This window comes from Balaenoptera borealis, assembly GCF_965194805.1.
Source record: "Balaenoptera borealis genome assembly, chromosome: 5".
In the NCBI taxonomy this organism is placed as follows: domain Eukaryota; kingdom Metazoa; phylum Chordata; class Mammalia; order Artiodactyla; family Balaenopteridae; genus Balaenoptera; species Balaenoptera borealis.
In genome coordinates, this window is record NC_138862.1 from 29,726,497 (window position 1) to 29,750,911 (window position 24,415).

Genomic DNA, 24,415 nt, shown 5'->3' on the forward strand with positions numbered 1-24,415 from the left:
ACTTTTAAAAAGGGAAATATCCATAATTTAGATTTACAAGAAAAAAACTTTTTGGCTAGAACTAGTTCTCTGGGTATTGTGATTCTTGGTTTGGATTAGTCTTTCCCAGGGATAATCATTGTGTCCATTTGTCGTTGTCTTTTGTGTTACTGTTTTGTATTGTGCCGTCTAAAAGTGTTTTTCATAAGAATGAGAATCATAGGGTTGAATACAGGCATAGGTTTTATAAATCTGTTGTTTGAGCTGGCCTCATAGGCCAGTGAGTTTGCGATTCTCACTGGACTGCTGTTCACTTGGACAAACTTTTCTGTGAGTCACCTATAAAACTGGATGAGGCTCTCCTTCCATCTTGATTTTGTGTTCTGAGAGCTTGGCCTAGCTCCAGAAAAGAGCATTCTCTCTTGAGAATGGTCAGAACCATTTTCTGCCTGCTGGAGGTGCAGATTATAGGGTCTGTGCCTGGATGAGGTTGACTGTCAGGTCAGGGTTCTGAGACACGAGGTACCATTATCAGCTCTCAGGGGACTGTCTAATCTAAAACCTTTCCTATCTCACTGCCTTTGTAGTGTTGAGATTCCTTTCTCAGTACTGCCCATCCGGAATCATGGATTAGATGGTTCCTGATTAGAGGTGTCTCACTTTTGTGGGAGACTGGAGTACCATTCTTACTGCCGGTAGCAACTTGTTCTCCTTCTTTCCAGCTATATTTGGGAGTGACTTTGGATTATGGAGGCTGCATTTTCTGTGCCCTCTTCAGGGACACCTCTCGTGTACATAGTTAAATCATATTCTAAGCCTGGAAGGTTACCTCCAGGTCTTCCCAAAAAGATACTTATTGGTTTGTGTTACATTTGAACAGGTATACTTATGCAGATCCTAAGTGTCAGTGGCCAGACAATGGGTCCTATGATTTATAAAACTTTCATATTTAAGGGGATTTATAGAGAGCTCTCAGCCTAAACAAATACCCTCTTGGTACCTCTGGGAGGATCAAATTGAAAGCAGGTCACAAAAAAGTATTACGGCTGGCTTAAAAGATTCCCTTAACAAAATCAAACAGCAGAAGTCAGACTTAGGACAAAAATTTAAGTTCACCATAAATTCTCCTCTGCCTCCCTCCTATACTCACCTTTAGCCCCAGTTCCCTGTTCCTGACCCCCCAGAAGATCTTTTAGATCTCTGGACCCCTGTCCCAAATCTACCTGCTTCCAAACCCAGCCCCACTTCTTCAACCAATTCTTTTAATCCCCCAAACTTCTCTGGCTTCCCCAGAAAATCTCTTGACCACCTAACCACCTGCTTTAACCTCTCTTTCCTTACAACAATTATAGGAGGCTATTAAAACTGACCTCAAAACATGAGGCAGTCAAGTCATTCACATGACTACTGTCAACCAAGAAGTAGCTCTAGCTGAAGCCCCAGAGATGCACAGCAAGGCTCATTTTACCATCCCTTTTGATTCCACCTACTTTCGGTGACTCTATAATCAGGCCTAAAACAATCAGGCCCAACCAGCCTCAAGCCTTCCTATGAAATCCCCATTATGCAGGTTCCCTGTATCCCCACCACAAAGAATTAATGAATCCTGTACAGCAGCTGACTTTCTAAATTACAAAACCCTTTTCACCCCCACTTTCTGGAGATCCTACTACATCCAGAGAAGAACTAGCAATAGAAAGACGGGTGGCCATCCACAATCCCACTCATAGGGCTACCAAAGAGTGTCCTTCCCACCTCTGATTATATTAGAGTCATATGACAAGCCAGGTGGCCCCTTGGAGAAAATCCTCTTCACTGAGTATATAAACAGCCAGACCCCCTCCCAGGCCCTCCTCCAAATGATCAAGAAATGGCCCAATTGGAGCCATTTCTTGGCTGATATTTAGGACTTGATAGGAGCCAGAGAAGACTTCCCTTCAAAAGCTAAGTGGGCTAAAGTAGAACTAGGCGCTCGGAAGGAAGGAATTCTAAAGCCTTTGTGGAATGCAGTACACAGATATTCCAAAGACACAACTGCCCTAAATCCAGAGGCCTCAGAACATAGAAATCTTTGAATTTATGTCTTAACTGAAAATCTCTCTGATATAAAGAAGCACGTCTAAAATAATGCAGTTGGATGAGCAGGCAAGTCTCCGTCCTCCCGTGATTTATTTTCTTGAGGAATGGAGACTCTCATGCACTCCCACTGCAGTGTGTGTTTACATGTTATATATATGTTATATATATATATTATAATGTTATCCTGAAATTACCTGTCAAGCTATGCTAGTAGACCACATGCTCCTGGAATGTTGGGACCACACTCTTTCAGTGATGTAACCTCAGCACCAAAATCTCTGTTTAGAATGATATTCATTCATTGTTGATTGGTTTGCTTAATGAAAACTCCCAGCAGGAAATGAACAGAACCTGGACAAATTCACAATGAGGAGCTAATAACCACTTAGAAACAAAGTGAAGAAAATTGTCTAGAGTAACTCCCAGGGTTTTGATTGGCATGCAGGAGAGTCTGCAATGTTTCACTTGTGATTGACTTGGAGATGGAATAGAATAACGAAGATACTTTCAGGCTGGGATAGGTGGCTGAGATGAGGGCTGTTTTTCTATCCAGGATATTACCATTTCTCTCATTTAAAAATAGAAGCAAAGACATTAATTATTAGGATTCAACTAGTGTGCTGGACTGATCAACAGTATGCATCTAAAAATGTTTTCATTTATTAAGCTCCTCAAGCAAGGTCAAGTAGCTGTGCCAATTACTGTTAGATCCAGGTTCCTTGCAGTAGATACTATACAGGCTTTTTGGGCTCAATCCTTCCCAGACTTTATAACACAGGAAATATATTAGTATCCTTACCTATTGGTTATGTTGTCTAATTACAATGCAAGTAGCTTGTGTGTTTCTTAATCAATATATAACCTGTTGATAATGTAACAAGGTAGTACTGGAAGCTCGAAAGTAAGTTTTACCAGGAACCAGATAATAGATCACTTGTCTCACTTGCTAAGGTAGTTTCTGCATGTACATGAAGTAATTTTTGCAGGTTGGGCATGACTGGGAATAAAGAGACTTAGCCCACAGTTAGCTGGGGGGACATGTGACCTCATAGAGCTCATCCTGATTGGGCAGAAAAACATCATCACTAACCACCTCAGCAAATATTGCTTAGTGCAGACTGGAAAGGCTGTGCTCACTGAACTTTTGTGGGCTTGAGGTATAGATGTAGATATCATCTTTGTTAAAAAGAGGTTTTTCTGAGCTTTCTGAAGTTAAATGTGATTTCTATAGAGATTTATATATTAGTGCTCATTTTTCACCAACATCACACCCATGCTATCAATTTACTTTTCTTGATGGTACGTAAATTAATGAGAGACAAACTCAATTCTGATTTAACTAGCTTTACTGGGATGTACAGAAATAGAAAATAGTGGTAGGATATGGACACTCTAAAGCTCCTGAGCTTTGAACACAGACCAGAGTGGCTGCAGTTGGTGTGCCATCGGTTCTTTAGGATGATATTATAGGAGGTAACTCTACTCCTCCAGCCTTCCGCCCCTTCCTAGAGAGAGGGAAGACTGGGAACCAAACAGCCAAGTCTTTCTCCGGGAATAGCTACTGAAATCACATCTGCCACAGGCCACATCCACCCTGAGGGAGAATACACCCAGCTCTTAAATATGTTTAAATTGAGATGAAGCTGAACAACCAGTGTCACATCTATCTTTTCATTTTGTTCACCATCCTGATAAATGGGCCTATTTTCATTTCTCTAAGTGTCTGACATCAAGAGTGCTTCCTTACCATTGAAGCATGCAAGTGGGCTAAGAGGGACTGAACAGCTCTCTGTTAAGTCACTGAAACGAGGTCAACAATTGTCGAAACCTGCCAGCAACTGGTCCATAGTAGAATATTGGCCCAAGTTGGTCAAAGAAGAAAATATCTGGAGAGAAAAAAATTAGGGTAAAATTTAAAGTGTTGAATTGCAGTGCTAATGAGACACCCAGGTATGCTCTGTAGGCACAGGAGAAAAAGGTCTGGGGATGCCGCTTTGGAAGTACTGGCAAGAGGGAGAGATCTCACTCTCTAATCACCCATCAGTTATTATCCTAGCCATACAAAGGAAGGGGTTGACTACACGTCAGTGTACAATGCCCCAGCACCTGGACGGTGCTAAAGGAACGGTAATAATTCTTAACGCTGTTTCTTTCATTAAACTGTTACCAAAAACATTATTACATCAGAATTTTATAATAATCATGTTACAATAAATTAGTTATTATCTTATTATAGCTGCATTTCATGCTAATATTTCAAAGGTGATATACTCGTTTTAACAGCAATACATTTGAAACCATACCTCAGGACGTGTCATTTCAGCAAAGATTTCAAGGGTGTGTTCTGCATTCATCTTTTTGACCAACTTTAAATGTAATTTCCGTCTTGTTCTTCAACTGCCTTGTTTTTCAATATTACAGAAACTCATTTACAAAATAAAGTAGTGAATGAGACTAAAAACATGATTGTTCACAAATTCCAAGCTTCTAGCATTTGAAGTAGAATGTGTACATATATACTTAAATAAATAGATTTTGAGAGTGGAGAATTAAAATTGGAAAGATAATTTAAATACTGAAGGAAAATAATTTAAATAATTTTTAACTCAAAGATATAACACTGGGAAAATTGAAAATTTAAAATCACACAGGATTGTAGATGATATTAACCTTTTTAAGGAAAATTTTATATTTTCTAATAACAAAATACACCAATGGAGATAGGTGAATTTGCCTTCTGCTTGGTTCAAATTGGTTGACTTGGTAGAGTTGATATCCAGATAATTCCTGCCTGTGATGGAAGAAGTTGCAAGAATTACTTGCAACTAAGATTTTAGTTCATGTAACAATATTTCAAGATAATTTTTTTAAAAAATATGCCACCCTTACTTGCTAAGATATTTCTTATATATATATTCCCTATAATGTCAATCACAATGAGATAATTTGGGCCTTAGGGAAACTGTAAGGTTTAAGAGTTGAAGGAAAGGCTGAGGTGAAGTTAATGTGTTTAAATATATATTATTTCCTATTTACATAGAAAGATATTTTTCCTCTGGTATGATTCCAAATTGCAAAAGTGTGAATTTAAAAAAAAAAGGTCATCTTTTTTAGTTTGAATATTCAGGAACATGAAGTTATATAGGTCAAGCTACATCAAGCAGAATTTAGTTTTTCATGTTGATCAGATGGAAATAGACTAATATTTATATTTAAAACACTACTGCATTGTATATTTATAAACAAAAGTTAAATTCAGTTACTCATTTTGTTAAAAATATTTTTATTATTTTAAATAATAAATACCTATAAAGTGCTATGCAACATGCAAAAGAAATATCAAAGAATGGCTTTTCCTATTGATTTGGGTGGTTAACCCCCAATGAAGTTGTGAGATCCTTTCAATTAGCTTTAATAAATAAATATTTTCATCATTCTAGTTTATGATGAGCTACAAAGTTAACAAACTCATCCAAATAAATCATTAATTTTACATGTAGTCTAATTACCTTCTGCAAATAAATGATTCAGAAATAGGAAACTTGATTTGATGATAAACATTAAATATCATACATTAATGAAATATCATTCCATTTATTATTCATTGCCAAGATTTAAATGTGTCGAATACACCCTCTCAAACCCAGTTGGCAAAAGAGGTGGATAATAAATAATGACATAGCCAACTAAAGGCAGGTATTCCTATTTATACATATTTATACATATATATACATATACATATACATATTTATACATATACAATCATATGAAAAGGGAAGGACCAAAAACTAGCCATGTGATAATCATCTTTCCTTTGGTATCACTGTGATACATCATTTTATTAAATAAACGTGTATGAGAATAAGGCTCGGAGATAACATATTTAGACATAAAAAATTAAGTATTAGTAATAGAGGAAACTAAACTCTGCTTATTCTGTTTTCTTAGGTAAAACATGCAACTCAAATATTTACACCAGTTTCATTCAGAAAATTGACCACTCCACTTCTCATCTCAGCCTATTTACAGCTGAGGGTTACAGGCGACAGTCTAGAAGAGCATGGTGCCTTATCCATAAGTGCTCAGTAAGTGACTTTTGATTAATAGTTTAGTGCAAGTTCATTATAATACTAAAATATAACAACTCAAAGTGCATTTCTTGGTAACAACACCATTACAAATACAAAAAGCACACTATATTATTTTTAAGTTTTTGTCATTCAAGACAAAAATTGAATAGCAAATCAGATGTCATATTATTATATATTTCAAAGAAGACAAGAAAGCCATGGAATTGGTCATTTAGTGGAATACTGATTTTTCTTTTCTTTTAAGAGAATGAAGACCAGCGTAGATACATTTCATTAGAATGTAAATACTAGTATCTTTTTTTCTTACACTTTCGGAAATTTTGGCTATATTCATTTCCTCTATTGTTTTCTGTGCTACTATCACTATCACTGGTTTGTTTTTGCCTCTTGCGTTTATTCATCTGATAAAGGTCAGAGTCACTTGGTTGTTGGTGAGCCCATTCATAAGAGCTGGGTCCAGCCTCTAGATCTGGAACACAATTCAGTGAGGAAGACACAGAAGTGCTATTAGGAAGTGGTGCTGTCATCTCATAGTAAGGAAGCTGCAGTGCTGGATTATATGCATGCCACTGCTGTGGAAAAAACCCACAAACATTCATCTACCAAAACAAGCCCACAGAGTTAAAAAAAAAAAAAAAGTTAACAGTTTACATTCATTACACAAATAACTACAAGCAAACCAAACCATGAGCTGGTATAAGAAGGACAGTGACTTTTCATACTAGGGATATGGTAGTTTCCTTAAATGGTTAACATAAAGATTCAAGGTAGTGTACAGCTTACTGCAATACAGATTAGTGCTGTCCTATCGAAATATAATGTAAGCCACGTATGTAGTTTTAAATCTTCTAGTAGCCACAATATGAAAATAAAAATGAAACAGGTGCAGTTAAATAATGTAATTTATTTATCCCCAAATATCCAAAATATTATCATTTCAACAAGTAACCAATATAAAAATTGTTAGAGATATTTTACTTTTTTTATACTAAGTCTTTGAAATTTGGTGTGCCTTTTACAGCATATTTAATTTGGATGGTAAATTTTCATTGAAAATACTTCATCTGAATTTAGATTACATAAAATTTAGTTGAAAAAGTAGATATACTACCCAAGTTCTTTCAAACATACTTAAAAGTTTTACAATAACTGAATCAAGTCTCTGTTTTTAAATTTAAATTTTAATTAATTAAAATTTAAAACTCAGCTCCTTATGGATGGCTGATGGCCACCATATTGTACAGCAGTTTTCAATTGTTAAGATACACACTTCATTGTTTTTAAACTAGTTTTTCACTCAAAGTAGATTAAAGATTAATAGAGAAAACATGATCTTGTGTGTGTGTGTGTGTAAGTGTATTTCTCATCTCATCAAAGATTAAAAAAAAATGCCAGAAAGAAGATATTGATAGTTTTAGGTAAGAACTGGCTGTTTTATTAATATCTCACTATAACTAAGAAAAGTTTTTTCTAAAAGTTAAATTATCAGTTTTCCTTATGTTTGCAAAGTGAAAATGGCTATTTGAAAAATCTGAAGCTCACATGTATGTTGGATGTTTGCAAGAAATCACATCCTGTGAATCAGAATACCTGTGTTATAGTCCCACATCTTTTATTAACAAGTTGTATAATCTTGGGCTTGTTGATTAATACCTCTGAACCTCAATTTTATTATGTATAAAATGAGGAGTTAGAAGAAAAAATTTTCATAAGTTCCCATTTAACAATATAGACCATCATTATGATTTCTAGGCCAGAACCATATTTTTGAGAGTCTTTGGAAATAATGTAGTTTACTCGACCAGTTGAGAATCTTTGCCTTTAGTTAAAAGAAGAAATTTACTTTTAAAAATATCCATGTCCAAAAGCAATATATTTGTGATTGATGATTACATTCTACCAAAATGTTTCACTAAATGAAATTATTCGATTCTAAAAACATATCTTCTAAAATAGTCATTTTTTTTCCACATTTTTTTATTGGAGTATAATTGCTTTACAATGCTGTGTTAGTTTCTGCTGTACAATGAAGTGAATCAGCTATATGTATACATACATCCCCTCCCTCTTGGACCTTCCTTCCCCTCCATCCCACCCATCTAAGTCATCACAGAGCACCGAGCTGAGCTCCCTGTGCTATACAGCAGGTTCCCACTAGCTATCTGTTTTACACATGGTACTGTATTTATGTCAAACCTAATCTCCCAATTGATCCCACCCTCTCCTTCCCCCTCTGTGTCCATGTGTCCATTCTCTACGTTTGCACTTCTATTCCTGCCCTGCAAATAGGTTTATCTGTACCATTTTTCTAGATTCCACATATATGCGTTAATATACGACATTTGTTTTTCTCTTTCTGACTTACTTCACTCTGTATGACAGACTCTAGGTCCATCCACATCTCTACAAATGACCCAATTTCATTTCCTTTTATGGCTGAGTAATAGTCCATTGTATATATGTGCCACATCTTCTTTATCCATTCATCTGTAGATGGACATTTAGGTTGTGTCCATGTCCTGGCTATTGTAAATAGTGCTGCAATGAACATTGGGGTACATGGGTTATGGGTATATGCCCAGTAGTGGGATTTCTGGGTCATACGGTAGTTCTATTTTTTAGTTTTTTAAGGAATCTCCATACTGTTTTATACAGTGGCTGTATCAATTTAAATGAGAACTCTATAGTCAAATTTTACTTGTACCACAGTGTATCATCACTAGCACCTGCTCCTTTTCTGTTGACACACTGGCTGTTTGCTTACGTACTATGTGTAGGATTTCAGATGATTGCATTAGAGCAGACTGCCATTGGGGCATAGAACCCAGGGCAGCTGCTGCCTTCATTCTAGGTTTAGATTTGAGCAGCTTAAGTTCCAAGCAGTTTTCATGTTCTTTATAGTTTGTATCATGCTATATATTGAACCAAAGGCATATAAAACTTACCATCTTCGGAAAGAAAAGATATTCCTGAGGTAAAGCTGCATTATTAATTGGAGAGAACTGCATGGGAAAGGAAGTTCTGCCCACGACTTCTTCATTTCTTGGGGGATGTAAAAGAAGCAACACAAAGTTAAAATTCCTATGCATAAATGTCCTTTATTCTTAAAATAAGATAGGTCTTCATAATTTAAAAAAAAGAGCTTCTCTAAAAGAACTCAATTAGGATAACTTTAAACACACGATCATTATTACACTGATAATGTAGTGACACAGCAGTACTGCAAGTCTTACTAATTGCTACATATTGAAATCTCAATATTTAGAGTCACATTTGGCTTTCTGATAGGAAAATGTTAATCAATGTTATAGTTGTATAAAGACAAAGAACACTTAGATATGAAGAAAGCAAAGCCAGTCATTAATAATCACCAAGGGTGCATTCAATCTTCTACAAAAAAAAAAAAAGCAAAAGAAAGGTAGAAATTTTCTCAGTTTATTTTTGAAGGAATCTTCACGTTTAACTACAAAAATTATGTTCTTTCCTAAATGGTCTTCTTATGTTGACATGAACACATATTTGCTGATTTCTTCCACACACTATTTAAAACAATACCAATCCCTAATTTAAAAGCAGTAGTGTCCTAAAGTTTTATTTATACATGTAATATTTGCTTCTATGGAGATGTCTAATAAATTCCAATGGTACGCATACTGACTAGACTCTACAGCTAGTCATTAGTCTACTTGCTCCATTGTATTCCACAATTTTAATGCTAATACTACTAATCTTAGGACAGGAAGTTTACTGTGGGGAAGGGTGAAATTAATACAGGCAGGTGGAGGCAAAGGCAAGGGCAGGAGAACAACAGGAAGCAGTCAGATTGATAGGCATTGGTAAGTGGTGAGAGTAGTATCACAGAAGCCAGTGGAAGATACATTTCATTAAGGAAATACTTAGTGTCGGGTGTTACAGAACAGTAAACTGGGTAAGCATCAAAGCTACTCAATTGTTGATCAGAAGGTTCCTGATAACCTTTAAAAGAACAACTTCCACATAACAATGGGGTTAAGAAGTGAACAGGAGGTAAGGATGCGAAGGATAATTTTTCAGTGAGAGGAAGGGGAGAAAATGTAACAGCATGATTTGGAGGTAGAGTTCAAGGAGATTGGAACATGTGTGTGGGGTAAGTGATGGAAAAGAAACAAGATAAAAAGTGCAATGAAGTTATAGAGTGGGGAAGATACAACCCAGTAACAGAGGTGGTGAGATTAGCACCGAAAACAGCTGCAGACTTTCTAAAACCACTATCTTTCCTATGTGAATCTCAGGGCATGCATAGTTGTCTCCACAGAGGAATCACATGTAAACTGGGAGGAGCTGTGAGTTGAACCATGTCAACTCAAAATTTATATGTTGAAGTCCTAACCCCCAATAGTTCAGAATGTGACCTTATTTGGAAATAGTGTTGTTGCAGATGTAATTAGCTAAGAGGAGGTCATACTGGAGTAGGATGGGCTAAACAGGTACCCTTACTTATTATAATCAAAAGGGGAAATTTGGAGACGGATGCACACAGGGAGAACACCATATGAAGATGAAGGCAGAGAGCTGGGTGATGCTTGTACAAGCCAAGGAATATCAAAGATTGCCAACAAACCGGGAGAAGCTACGAGAGAGGCACAGGACAGATTCTTTCTCACAGCCCTCATAAAGAAATCTAGCAGACACCTTGATCTTGGACTTTGAGGCTTCAGAACTGTGAGACAATTCATTTCTGTGTTTAAGCACTCTGTTTGCAGTACTTTTAATGGTAGCCTTAGCACGCTAATACAGGAACTATTTATTAAAAACAGAACTATTTATTGCCTAAGAGGCAATAACAGGCACAAAAACCCATTTCCAAGAAAGACTATAGGGTATAACAAGTGCACCATTTTTCTCTGCACAACACTTCTAGAACATGATAACCTTTTCCCATTCTTCCTTTATAATGTAGCACATACTAGAAGAATAAGGTACAACCAGTGAAGTGGAGTATTATGGAATATACACATATTTCTGATCTTCTACCCTAGAATTTGTGATGATTAAAAGTACATCAAACATAAGTAGAGAATGCGAGTTACTGCCATCTCCTAGTTGTTTATCTAGTCTTTCTTCTTCTGCCCCAAACCTAGCAACAGCTTGTTTTTTTCCAAACTCCTGAGAAAAAAGAGGTATCTTTTCCCACTAGAAGAAGAGGGGAAGCTTTTATATTACATACATGGCTCAATTCATGAGTCCATAGTTCCTCTCATATGAAGGAAGTGAATCACTACCCCTTTTTGCTAACATTCGCTGAAAGTATTTTCTGGATACTTGCTATGTGCTCAGTATTTTAAATACCTTGAATTTATTATAAAATTTGATTCTCACAATAACCTTCTGAGGTATTATCCTCATTTTAGAGACGGGGTACAGTGTGATAATTTGTCCAAGGTTAATAAAGTGACAGAGGCAGGATTCAAATTCAGGCAGTCTGGTTTCAGTACCTATTTTGTCTCTATTTCACTGATACCGAAACGTGGGGGAGAATGAAGACGTGAAGCACACCGTGTTATACTTGGAGTGCAGTACTTCTCCTAAAGATAAGACTGGGAAATTGTCAGTTCTAAGAGGCCACTCTTCCATGCCTAGGAGGGCTGATATAATTAGCAGGCATGGGAGGTTCAACTGTTGTTAGCCTACTGGAGAATACTCAGTTCTGCTACAGAAAGCAAGAAAACAACAGGGATGGATGAAACACAAGAAATGCTTAGGGTAGCCTTTAAGTAAGCTACACTGATGAAGCTGATGCAGCAGAGAGAGAAACAGGGTCTACGAATATTAGTGTAGCCAGAACTCAGCTAATATGAGTTTATGAGATAGCAATGAAACTGTGTTAGAAACAGAATAAGCAAGTGACTTGGGAGACACAGGCAGAATTCATAATATATATTAAATATGCATAATAAATAAGTTAGTATGTTTTAAGAGATGCCACAGATAGATCGGATAGAAAATATGATGGAACAAATAAGATTGTTACTCATAGAAAGAAAGGGAAGGAAATACCTAGTCCTTATCATGGCACCTATGGGCTAACAGTCATTCTGCTCTTCTTGTTTTTGTTCTGCCTAAGAAACTCAGAACCTGTGAGCATCTAGCTCCTTCCGTAGCCAGGTGTATTTGCCCCTATGTCTTTCTGAGAGAGCAAGTGAGTGAGACTAGCTCCAGGAACTTTCTATCTGAATGGAATTCCTTACTCAAACCTCAACTCTAGGGTTCATGACCACACTATCAGTGGGGAAGGTTGATGCAGCAGAGAGAAACAGGGCATATGAATATTAGTGTAATCAGAACTCAGCTAGTATGCTCCTTCCGCCCCTTTATGCTAACTATCCACTATCTTTCCTTTTGCTTTTCACTATCCAGTATCTTTCCTTTTGCTTTTATTTTTTTAATTTTATTTATTTATTTATTTATTTATTTACTTATTTATGGCTGTGTTGGGTCTTCGTTTCTGTGCGAGGGCTTTTTCTAGTTGCGGCAAGTGGGGGCCACTCTTCATCGTGGTGCACGGGCCTCTCACTATCGCGGCCTCTCTTGTTGCAGAGCACAGGCTCCAGACGCGCGGGCTCAGCAATTGTGGCTCACAGGCCTTGTCACTCCGCGGCATGTGGGATCTTCCCAGACCAGGGCTCGAACCCGTGTCCCCTGCATTGGCAGGCAGATCTTCAACCACTGCGCCACCAGGGAAGCCCCTTTCCTTTTGCTTTTGACTGTATCTTTTAAATTGCTTTACTAAATAGTGCTATTTGAGCATGTTAATTTGATTTGGGAGAATTTCTGTTCCACGACCTTTGATATAGCTGAACTGAGAGTGTCCTTGCAGGCTACCATTGCATCGAGAAATGAGCCTACACAAAACTTGAGAATATTTTGAAAATTACCATAGAGAAGTTTTTAAAAATAGTAAAATAAACAGTAGAGTGGCTTAATGTCAGAAGGCTTAATTTTAAGCCTAGCAACTATCACTTTTTCATCTTTGTGCCCTTGGCAATTAGTTAACTTTTGCATCTCTATGTTTATTCAAGTATAAAATATGGATAATAGTGTCTCTGTGATCCATCGCAATGAGACTCTGGATGCTTAAGTGATTTAACAGTTATGAAAAGTACGCAGTAACCTATAAAGAATGCCACAAATATATATCTCTCCCACCTATTGCAGAAAACATTGACTGAACTTTAAACGAAAACATTTTCTGTCGTTTTTCATGTTTTCAGGAAAAATGAATTCCTTAATATTATCCTATGTCTAAATAGTAAGGTTTTACAGTAGTCCAGAATATATAAAAACCCTTCCTGGTGTGAGACCATATTTATTTGCTTTACCTTTATGAAAAATATATTTTTAATTACCTGTAGCTGTGTGAATTTATCTTAACACAGCTCTCAAAACTTTGGTTAGCTGGATCACAAGAGCGAGAGCTCCCTTTAAAAGAAACAGAATAACAGATTACCTCATGGTACAAGTTTTTGGAGTTCTCACATTAAACCATTTAAAAAAATTCCATATAAGATACATGAATATATCTTTGATCTCCCAAGTAATATTTATAGGTTGTTTACATCACTATAAATGACTGAATTATAACCAAGCTTTGTCCAAAGCAATGGGTGTAGAAAAGAATTATGTTGACATGGGGCCATATAAGACAGGTGATGCTATTTGGTTCTACACACCTGGAAAAAATGTCAAATACACACCTGGAAACTAAAAATGGCAAATAATCAGTGTTATTTGCCTCCTGTGTAGAAGGCATGAGTTCTCTAAACTGTACTGACAAAAGTGAATGCAACCTGACAGAGGATAATGAGCAGCTGGCTGGGGATGTGTCAGAACACATTATGGCCTGGCCCATTTTACCAGTCAGGATGAGTTAACAGGACAGTACGTGAGAGCATGATGCAACCAATTAATTATCTTTGCAAAGACTAAATAAAACAAAACGAAATGCAAAGTTATGCTTTTCCTTTGCAACAAGGCATTGTTTTCTTATTCTTATTTATTTATTCTTATTTATTTTTTTTAGTATAGCAAGAAGAATAAAAACCAAACAAACAAGAGATACATCAATAAACCTGAATCATTAGGGGAGGTAGGCAACATAAGCATTGCAAACATTGCCGCAAAAGCATAAGCATTGCCTCTATCAGTCCCTCAAACTATGAAAGGGCTAGAGCAATAGTACAATGTTCTCTGGGCATCTAATCAAAGATGATCAGTTCTTGACGTGTAGCAGGAGAAGGCGTTTGAGGCCGTTCACGTCAGGAAGCTTTCTTCCATTAAGGGTCAGCCTTTGGCCAGCTGCTTTTACAGGGACTCAGATCCAGGGTGATATGTATAGCATGGTAACACCAGGAGAAGGACTAGGCACCCACCCTATCTTCCAAATAGTAGATATTTGATACCACTGACAAGAAGATCAGCAAATAGCCTTGCTATATAGAAGCTAGAGCTGTGTGTCCCCAGTTCATTTAGATTTGTTTAGTTTTTAACAGCCAGTAGCAACTATCATAGCTATTTGCTGGCTGACATTAAAATAGAACATTTAAAATTTTAATACAGAAAAGATGCTATAGAGTTGGCAACCTAATTGGTAATATTAACTAATTGCATAACATTATGAATGTGTTCTGAGAAATTTTAAGAGACTACAGGGGCACTCTTTTGGTCTTAGGCTAAAATATAGAAAACAAAAATGTTTACACCTCTGGGAACAGCCCCACCAACAAAACACACTCGGAAGATTCATCAGTGACAAAACCTACCAAATCGATACTGCACGTTAATTGGTCTTCCATATAAACGAATTCCATTCAGCAAAGCTATGGCATAAGACACCGATTCTGGGTGTTTAAAGCAGACAAACCCAAAAGACTTCGGCTTTCCTTCTCTGTCTTTGCAGATAGTCACTTTGGTTAATGGCCCAGCCTGTAAGAAACTTAAAAATTATTTTCTCATAAATCTAAAGATTTTTTTACACTGAGAAAATCAAGTATACTCAACTTTAGACTAAAAAAAAATCTGTAAGCAATAACAGCTTTATGTAGCTCTGTTAATAATGTATTTTCCTAACAATAAATATCATACTTCATCACACTTTCTTGGCATTTTTCTGGCTCATCAAAAAACATTTATGGTGTTAAGATCAGGAAATTTTAGGTAATAGTTCCAAATCTTAAAAGGAAAGATATGTTACCCTTATGTTAGGTCTAACAAAACAATTTAGAGTGCATTTAAATCTAAGGTTAAAATACTACTTTGTCTCCACACATATTAACAGTGTATAACTCAAAAATAATTGAAATGACAAACCCAATGTTCTTTGACTTATCATAAAGAAACTGGTAACATTACATCAAAGCCTAATTTTTTCTGACAAGATAAAACATTTTCACAGGAGAAACTAAATTTTTGATCTATATAGAAACTGTATTTTGATCTGGTAATCGCATTTGGTAAATGTTCCCAAAGGGAAAAATGTTTTAATATGTTTAACACTTTTAGTTAGGTGCATTATTTATAAGAATGAAAAATGAGGAAGGCTGTAAATCCAACAACAGGAGAATATTACTCCATGGTGTATTATTAAAATAGAATAAAATAAAATAAATTGAAAATATTCAGATTTTATTGATAATAAAACCTATAATTAGCAATACAGAGTAAAAAAGCAGAGCCAACTATTGTAAAATGTGTTAATTACAACCAAAAGAATGTTACCTCTCCACCATGATAGTGATTTGAGGAAGTGCTCACCAAGACTCACAATAGCTAAGAGTTAATGGTGAAGGGCTCATAGTTTTCCATTGCACTTTAATGATTGATTACTGATCTCTGTTGAGTTGGATAAGTATATTAAGAAATTGCTTTTAGTCTAAAGAAAAATGTTAATTATCGTCTTCAAAATGATGCTGTATTTTAAGATTCAATCTTTCTTTTTTTATTCTCTGCTTTCCCAGAGAGTAGCTCACCCTCCCTTCTGTCTTCAAGAGCCACCGCATCAACAAATCTATTTTGCCCACTCATGCCTCATTCATGGAGACAGTCTCCTAGAGACCTCCATGTGATTGTGGTTCAAACTCAACATATTTGAAACTGAATTCATTATCTTTCCCCTTGAAATCTCTACTTCAGTATTTCTTGGTTAAAAGTACAAAGATATTGAAACTGATTTCCACTCTTCCAAGGATAAGCAGAAATTTGAAAGAAACCAGTAAAAAGGATAACTATATATAGTAATAAAATAAATCAGTTTTAATCAGTACTTTTCTACTGCTGATATTAAATATATGAAATTGCAAATGGACAGAATGTGCTTACATGCTTTGAGTTTCACAAATTCAAAACTATGCCAGTGCATTTTTAAAGATAAAGTCCAACAAGAAGGCTTGCTAGTAGCAACAATCACATCAAAACTTTTTAGTCTCTTTAAAACAGAATGAAACACATAAACAGTGTGGTCAGTTGTCAAGATCTGCTAACTTTTGCTGGGTTGAAGCCTTCCTAAAAGATACCTCACTTTAGCAAATTCTTCTAGAATACAGAAGAGCTTAGGCAAAAATAAAAACGTATGCTTGGTTGTCTGAACTGTTAAAAGAGATGAACATTTTGTTTAGGGAGAAATTATTAACAATGAGATCTACCTATCTATCTTGTAGATCCACATACAACTGATATAGATCCAGTCCCTACTGACTAGAAATAATATATGTGCATGGGGGCCTTCATGCCTATCCCATTCCCCTCATCAGTCCCCTCTGCTCCTTTTTTGTTGGCTCAACATGAAAGAAGCCTCCTGGAGAAAAAGAACTGTAAGTTTTCTTTCTTTCTCTCTCTCTCCCCCTCCTTCCTCACCTTCCTCCCTCTCTCCCTACCTTCCTTCCCCCCTCCCCTTTTCTTTTTTTAAGTTAGAATGATAAGTTTCAATAATACTGGGAGAAAAAATAACCATAGGTAAAGACAAGTATTAGAGTAGATTAAAAAGGGTGAGTTTAAAAAAGATGGCAAGTTAGAAGAATAAGAATAAAAGCCTTAAAATCAACAATATTTTTCAAATAATAAAAATGTTTTATGTCCAGGAAAGGAAACTGAGTTCCTGGAGGAAATTCTATCAAATTGTGTGTATCTGTAATTAACAGAGGGGCGCTTTAGTTCAGAGATGAAGGTAGAGCCTTTCAGAAACTACATAAAGAACCCCTTTCACCTCTGGTACTCATACTTAGCCTTTGATATTTAGTTTTGCTATTGTTCCCTTTGAACTTGCCCTTATTCTGATACGAGGAAGTCACTCTTGATTTCTCTTGATGTTAGTATCAGTAGTATTACTGATAGTAATAGTAGTGATATTAGTAGTGGCAGCAGCAGCAAACACTTAGTAAGGGCCAGGTTCAGTTTTGTTTTATCTGGATTAGCTTATTCAATCTTCACACCACATCATATTGTGGATACTATTACTCCCGTTGACATTTGAGGAAACTGGGCACTGAGCTATTCACTTACTTGGCCAAAGTCACATTGCTGACATCAGAATTCACACTCTAAACAACTTTTCTATACTATGTGTCCCTCTTTTTTGCAGATTATCTTAGATCATGGTAATTAATTTGAAATGTCTACTTTTAGGAAGACCAAGGGCTGTCTCTTAAATTTGTATGTCCAGCACCTTACTTACTGTTGGTCACATAATTGTAGATCATTAAATGGTTAAATGAATGGCTGAATGAAGACATCTCTTTAGCAAGTGAGACCTATGTGTATACAGTAGGTGAGTGTTTACAGGAGACAGGAGTTTTAATCCTGGAGGTACCAGGTCTGGAAGAGTTTTCATAAGATCCTCTTGGTATGAAATAAAGGGAACTGGCCAGGGAATCAATTGGTCACAGTCATGATTTGGCTGCCCAGATCATTTCAAATCTCATTTATCATTCTGGAGTAAAAATACTTGCCGTGTAAAAGGGCTTGGGGGGAATAAGTAATGTATATGGAAACATGTTAAAATGTATTCCTCTCATTTCGCGGGATGTAACGGGTGAGGTGCTTATTACCTGAAGCAAGACAGCGACAGGGCTGTTTTGTGTTTCGCCTGAACACACTCAAGGCCCAGGCAGCCTCTGAAAAGCCCTTACTCAGGGCTGGGGGTTGAAGGGGGCCCAGGCACTGCTCACCCCAGGACTCTGCAGTGGGGATAGGATGCGGAAGGGATGGGGAAGGGGCGCACTCTGTCACTTCACTACCCAGTTGCTCACCTGGAGACAGGTGCGCCAAAGCGGAACTAAATTAAAACCAAGGCACAGGACGGGGAGGGAAGAGGGCCGGGCTCCGGATGGTTCAGGTGCGGCCCGCCCCTCTGGCTGCGCTTCCGGCTCGACGCGCCCCGCCCCTCAGCCACCCCTTCCCCGCCGACAGTACCTGAAGGAACAGCTCGTAAAGAATCTCTTCCCGCACTCGGGCCTCTAAATTTCCCACAAACACCGTCCTGTCGGCTTCCTCCTGAGCAGGGAACATGCCTTCGCCTCGGCCGAAGAACGGAGGAGGTCCTCGAGACCACGCCCCCTCTCCTCACCAGCTGAGCCGGCTACGAGAGTAAGCGCGCAAGGGGCGGAGCGAGGCTGCGGCGCCCCGCCCCCAGCACCCCGTGGTAACCGCCCAGCGCGCCTTCGCCACGCCCCGGATCCGGCTGGGACCTTGGGAGAGTGAGTGAGAATAAGTAAGATTAGTGTGCAAGGGGCCTTGACCTCTTGCTTATGGAGGTTCCTTCATTTCCCAGGGCACGACATTATGAATTGATTTTGGATTTATTCAACAAACATTTCAAATAAAATGACTATAGAGGTGATTTAAAACATACTAACTTCATTACAGAAGCTCCCAGGCTAATGGGGGAAGACTAATTTCTTTGCTTCCAAAGAGTAAATGAATAAATCATTGGGATTTGAAATTTGTATTCTTCATAAAATACTTTTTGAAAGAGTGAGTGCGTGCATGCATGCATGGATGTGGATACAGTAGAGTAATAGAATTAGTTTATTTACCTAGGAAGCGCTCCCTAGTGAAGTCTTTGAAAATGGACACAGGTTTTAGGTGGACTGCAGAAGGCATTTGAACTTGAGAAAACAGACTATACCAAGGAATACTGGAAAGAATATAGCAAGTTTTGTTACTGAAGCCAGAATTCTTGAGGATGGCTGCTGGGTGATTGTAGTAGGATCCAATGTTTGTATTTTGTATCAGGGCTGTACTTTGTAAGCTGTGGGACCAGGGTGAAGAATTAATTCTTACTTGAGGATTGAAAAAAAAATCCTAAAAACAATAAAGATAATTAAAAGAAAGGAGGAAGAAAACTTACTCAGAATCTCAGTGCTTTGATAAATTAACTGTCAACTGTTAACTTGGCTTCCTTTCTGATATGATATGTCTACATAGGACCCTGAAATCATCCTGTAAATATGCAAGTAATCAGGACACTATTTGTCCTTTACTTAGGTGTGGTGATAATTCATTTTTAATTGAAAAGGTATTCTTTTACATGGTTACTGGACCAAAGAAATCATCTTTTCTAATGAAAAGGGACACATCTTTGGAATCCTGATTTCTAACTGAACTCTGACAATACTTAATTTTATGACTTTAAGCAAGTAATTTCACGTTTTGGAATTCAAGTTCTGTTTCTTAAGGAACGGATTGGACTAATATAATTACCTCATTTAACAGACATTTTCTGAGTGCTCACTACATGCCAGGCACTGTTTTTAATCCTTGGGAAACAAAGGTGAGTATAAAGATCTGCCCTCCTAAACCGTACAGCATAATGGGAGAAACAGACTTCTTGAACATATAAATATAAAATCATGTGTCAGTAACTTTCAGTAGTTACCTTCGGTTGATATATTATGAATCTATAATTTTCTTTAGAAAATTTCTATATTCTATAATTTCATTTTTCTTTCTTTCTTCTATCATCAATATTGTAGTAGGGTAGGAGGGGGTTGAGCAAACTTGCACGTTGTAGGCATGTAACAAATATATGTTGATCAAATGAGTGGATACTTGCAGGTCTCTATTATGTGTAGACCTATTTATTTTTAAAATTCATTTACCCCATAAATTTTATCCAAACCAAGATATTTTCTCTTTAACTTCCCCTCAGACACTGCTTATCTGGGAGCTGTAACTTCAGGTTTCATTGTAAAATATGTAGTGCATATAAGTCATGATTATATTTTCTTGCTGGATTGAAATTTGCATCATTCTTTGTCTACAGTGTGTATGATTTTGGTGTTCTTATCACATCCTCTTTTCTTCTGGCAGTACATAAGTCTATGGCCCATGTACTTCTAGAGTAATTATTTAATGTTTTAAGCTCTGAAGGCCAGCTCAATGCAGTTAGCTATTTGCTCAGAATTTGACCTCTCTCTCTCTCTCTCTATATATATATATAGAGAGAGAGAGAGAGAGAGAGAGTTTTTCTAATGTAAGCTTACTGTGTTTCCTAATTGAAATTGAGTGAATGCATGGTGATAAACCTAGTGGTAGGTAAAAAAGAATCCACTTTATTCTCAGAATTTCTTGGGCCATTAGTCATGTATAAGGTTTAATGGGTTAAATGAATGAATAAAGAATTAGCCTTTCTTCACTCATATCAGGATGTCTTATACCCCTAACTGCATGAAGACATCAAAAATGAAAATGTATGTGTGCGTGTATACATAGATAGATAGAGATATAGATATGTCTAGAGCTCTAGAGTTCCTTTCTCCCCTTTTTTGCCCAGGTGACTTATTCTCTTTTATAGTTCAGCTCTTTTGTCTCTTTTGTAGACAGCATTTCCTGCAAGGCTTCCCATTCTGCACTGTAGATTAGCTGGCTGTTCCACCTGTGTGGTTCCATAGTTTCCTAGATATACCTTTTCCAAGCCCTCCTCACTGTGAAGTACTATAGGATAAATATATTTCGGTACCTAGAACAATCCCTGATACCTCTGTAGATGTATCATAAATAGTTGTTGAAATAATACAGTTTGACTAAATGAATGTCTCTACTTTGTATGTCCAGCAACTAAGTTAAGCCTGGAAATTAATAGATACTTAATAAAAGTTGCATAAATGAGTGAACACATGAATGAATGAATGGAGAAACTTGGGAAATTAATGTTAAGGGAGTGCAGTGGATGCCTTTTAAAAACTGACCTCAATTTTGTCTTCATTGTTTTCTTCTTACTGTCTTTTTGTCTTTATTCTGATTTTCTTAACCATATTTGTCCCAAGTAAATATAACTTTGTGTTGCTTTACTTACATAAGATGTTTATTGTAAAGACGTGTTCATAATATTTAAAGAGATAACTAAGAGAGTGAAAATCATCGAGTCTACCATGCAGATATAAACATTTTGGAGGAAAATCCTCCTAACTTTGATCTATACATTTATACATGAAGCATATTTTAGGAAAATAAACCTTAGTATACATACTGTTTTTTAGCTTGCCTTTTATAAACCCAAAACCATGTAATGAAGGCTTTCTACACCAATAAATACTGATTTCTCTACATCATTAATTTTAATTCACAGTATGTATATAATTAGACTAATCCCCCACTGTTAGACGTTTATATTGTTTCCATTTTTTGGCTATTATAAAAATGCTGAGATGAACTTCCTTGCTCATATATCTTTGTGCACATGTGTTAGTATTTCTGTGGGAAAGTATCTTGGATATTTAATTACGGAACCAAATGGTAAGATCATTAAGCATTTTGACACATGTTGCTAAATTATTCAACTTTTTGTGCGACAATATATTCTGACAAAAAATGACTTCCTCATCTCAATAAATACGACTCAACTACCTACTGTAATTAGCTATAGAGTGCCTAGAAGCTTGCCTGATGCATAGGGCTCCATCAATTTTATATCTTCATCATCATCATTCTCATTTTCAGTCTTATAGTATGATTTATATTGTATGCATGTCTGCAAGGTTCTTAAAATAATTATTTTTATATCCAAGGAGACTAAATAGTACATATGTATTGTCTTACTAAACTATAGGCCTTTTATATAATATTTCATCATTCCTCAATATTTTGCTATTTAATGCAATGGCCATGAACAATCCCAACTTTCTCAGTATTGACAGTAAGTGAAAAATATGAAAATGAAATATAATTTTATATTTTGAAACTCTGCCATGTATTGTCTTAAATGCCAACTTGATATTTTCTTTTTTTTTTTTTATTAATTTATTTATTTATTTTTGGCTGTGTTGGGTCTTCGTTTCTGTGCGAGGGCTTCCTCTAGTTGCGGCAAGCGGGGGCCACTCCTCATCGCGGTGCGCGGGCCTCTCATCGCGGCCTCTCTTGTTGCGGAGCACAGGCTCCAGACGCGCAGGCTCAGTAGTTGTGGCTCACGGGCCTAGTTGCTCCGCGGCATGTGGGATCTTCCCAGACTAGGGCTCGAACCCGTGTCCCCTGCATTGGCAGGCAGATTCTCAACCACTGCGCCACCAGGGAAGCCCCCCAACTTGATATTTTCAATGAGCACTTTAGAATGGCTAAGATGAAAATAATTTGCAAGATTCATATTACAGTGTCACATCAAAAGCACAGAGCAAAAGAAAAATGATACGTTAAATAGGAAAGACTTATCTATTAATTTGATTATAAACTTATTAAGAATTTCTCTTAAGATGAATGACATTATCTTTCTTCCCACATTCTGAAAAGATGTAGTTTACTTATATCTTTGTTAGAAAAGCGTACTTGTTACAGCTAAATGGTATGGAAGGACCTAGGTTATTTGTTGGTCTCCAGTCAAATTATCACAGTGGCACCCTTTTAAAACTGAAGTCTCACATAAAATTCCAAGAGATCAAGCAGGCCAAAATAATGATGACATCTCATCAGTGGTTACATTTTTCATGATTTTTAAATGAATGCCTCATTTTGTTTGTAGTTCCTCTGAAACACCTCCCCAGACCTCAGCATAGTTTCTACTGATTGAGGTAAATTAAACAGGTCTGTTCTTAAAGTATTTTTGGAAATTTACAGAGATTTGAATTTCCAAAACACAAATTTAATTTTTGAACTTATAAGGCATGTACATAGAGAATAACAATTCTCTATTTTCCTTGCCTACTAAAGTCCATTTCTAAGAAGGAAAATAAGGGAAAAATTAAGTAAACATGTGAAAAGAACTCCTGTAATAATTTTTAAATGTTTGTTATATTGAAAACAGAAAATTTTTTTATATTTTCAAATAGTAGGTCTCAAGAGACAGGCTAGCATTTTGAATTTTAAAATAGCCACTGAGTTTGGGTTGCAAAATGACATAAATATAAAAGGGCCATATTTTATACTTGGCAGCTTGGTGGATATGGATTTTATTATTGATTTTATGGTGTATAAAGACAACTTAGTTTGTAATCAAAATGAACATAAACCACAACTTTTTCTGACACTTCTCATTTCTAACATTTTCTAACATTACATTTGCTTTAGGCTTTCAAGAAACATATTCTTCCCAACCACTTCTGAAATCCTGAGGTTAAGAGGAATAAAGAAAGATATTTTTAGCTTTTTCTTTCCCTTAAATTCAACTTGTGTAGCTGAATGTTTGTGACTTATTACTTTAACTTAAAAATCCTTCTCACAAGTACAAGCTAAATTGGAGAAAACAAACTGCCTCACCTTTTCAACAAACAGGGAGGAGCAAAAGCCAGGGGTATTTTACATTAAAACCTACCAGACTGTGACAATCCTACCAGAGAAACCTTAATGAATTTCAGAATTTCTTTTTTGGTGAACCTGAGTGCTTCTTTTACTTTTATCAGATTCCAAATGAGAGTATACATTTTTCTCTGTTTGATGTGCTGGGCAAGATCTGGTAAGAACTAATGCTTTGATTTATCTTTAAAAATTATGTATAAAATAATCAGTATGGTCTGTATTCTGGAATAAAGAATGATATGACATTATGGTATAAAAATATACTATGATTATGATACTAATTATATCAAACAGATTATTATGAAGAAAGTTTGTGTGTGTGTGTGCATGTATGTGTGCTTGGTAAATTGTATGTTCTGTATTTTCTTTTACTTTCTAGATAATTAGTAACTAGAAAATCTTTTACAAGGAGTTATAAATAGAGAACAAATATAAATATTCAGGAGAAATTTAGAATAATTTAGTAATAGAGAAATTAATTCAGTATCTAGAAATCATGACTTAATAAACAT

The 24,415-nt window shown here is 36.4% G+C and overlaps 3 protein-coding genes across 4 annotated transcripts in view; 1 reads left to right on the top strand and 2 right to left on the bottom strand.

The window, feature by feature from the left end:
- LOC309628661 (multidrug resistance-associated protein 1-like) overlaps nt 1-3,879 on the bottom strand; it is a 114,352-nt gene extending 110,473 nt beyond the window's left edge. The window contains exon 1 of the mRNA XM_082391885.1: nt 3,806-3,879. The gene's annotated coding sequence lies outside the window, so the exon portion shown is untranslated. The remainder of the gene's footprint in view (nt 1-3,805) is intronic.
- Nucleotides 3,880-5,813: 1,934 nt separating this feature from the next.
- RBM11 (RNA binding motif protein 11) lies at nt 5,814-18,710 on the bottom strand. Of its 2 annotated transcripts, none has more exons than XM_082391982.1 (5): nt 18,591-18,710; nt 14,948-15,110; nt 13,535-13,607; nt 9,095-9,191; nt 5,814-6,721 (listed from the first exon to the last, which is right to left on the bottom strand). In XM_082391982.1, exons 1-5 carry the CDS (start codon nt 18,684-18,686, stop codon nt 6,437-6,439), a joined length of 714 nt encoding a protein of 237 aa, XP_082248108.1. In that variant the 5' UTR covers nt 18,687-18,710; the 3' UTR covers nt 5,814-6,436. The 2 variants fall into 2 exon arrangements, with proteins under 2 accessions (XP_082248108.1, XP_082248109.1); XM_082391983.1 differs by having other exon boundaries at nt 5,814-6,748.
- A 62-nt stretch (nt 18,711-18,772) lies between these two features.
- Nucleotides 18,773-24,415, top strand: part of LIPI (lipase I) — a 100,165-nt gene continuing 94,522 nt past the window's right edge. Inside the window, exon 1 of the mRNA XM_082391948.1 lies at nt 18,773-18,874. The gene's annotated coding sequence lies outside the window, so the exon portion shown is untranslated. The remainder of the gene's footprint in view (nt 18,875-24,415) is intronic.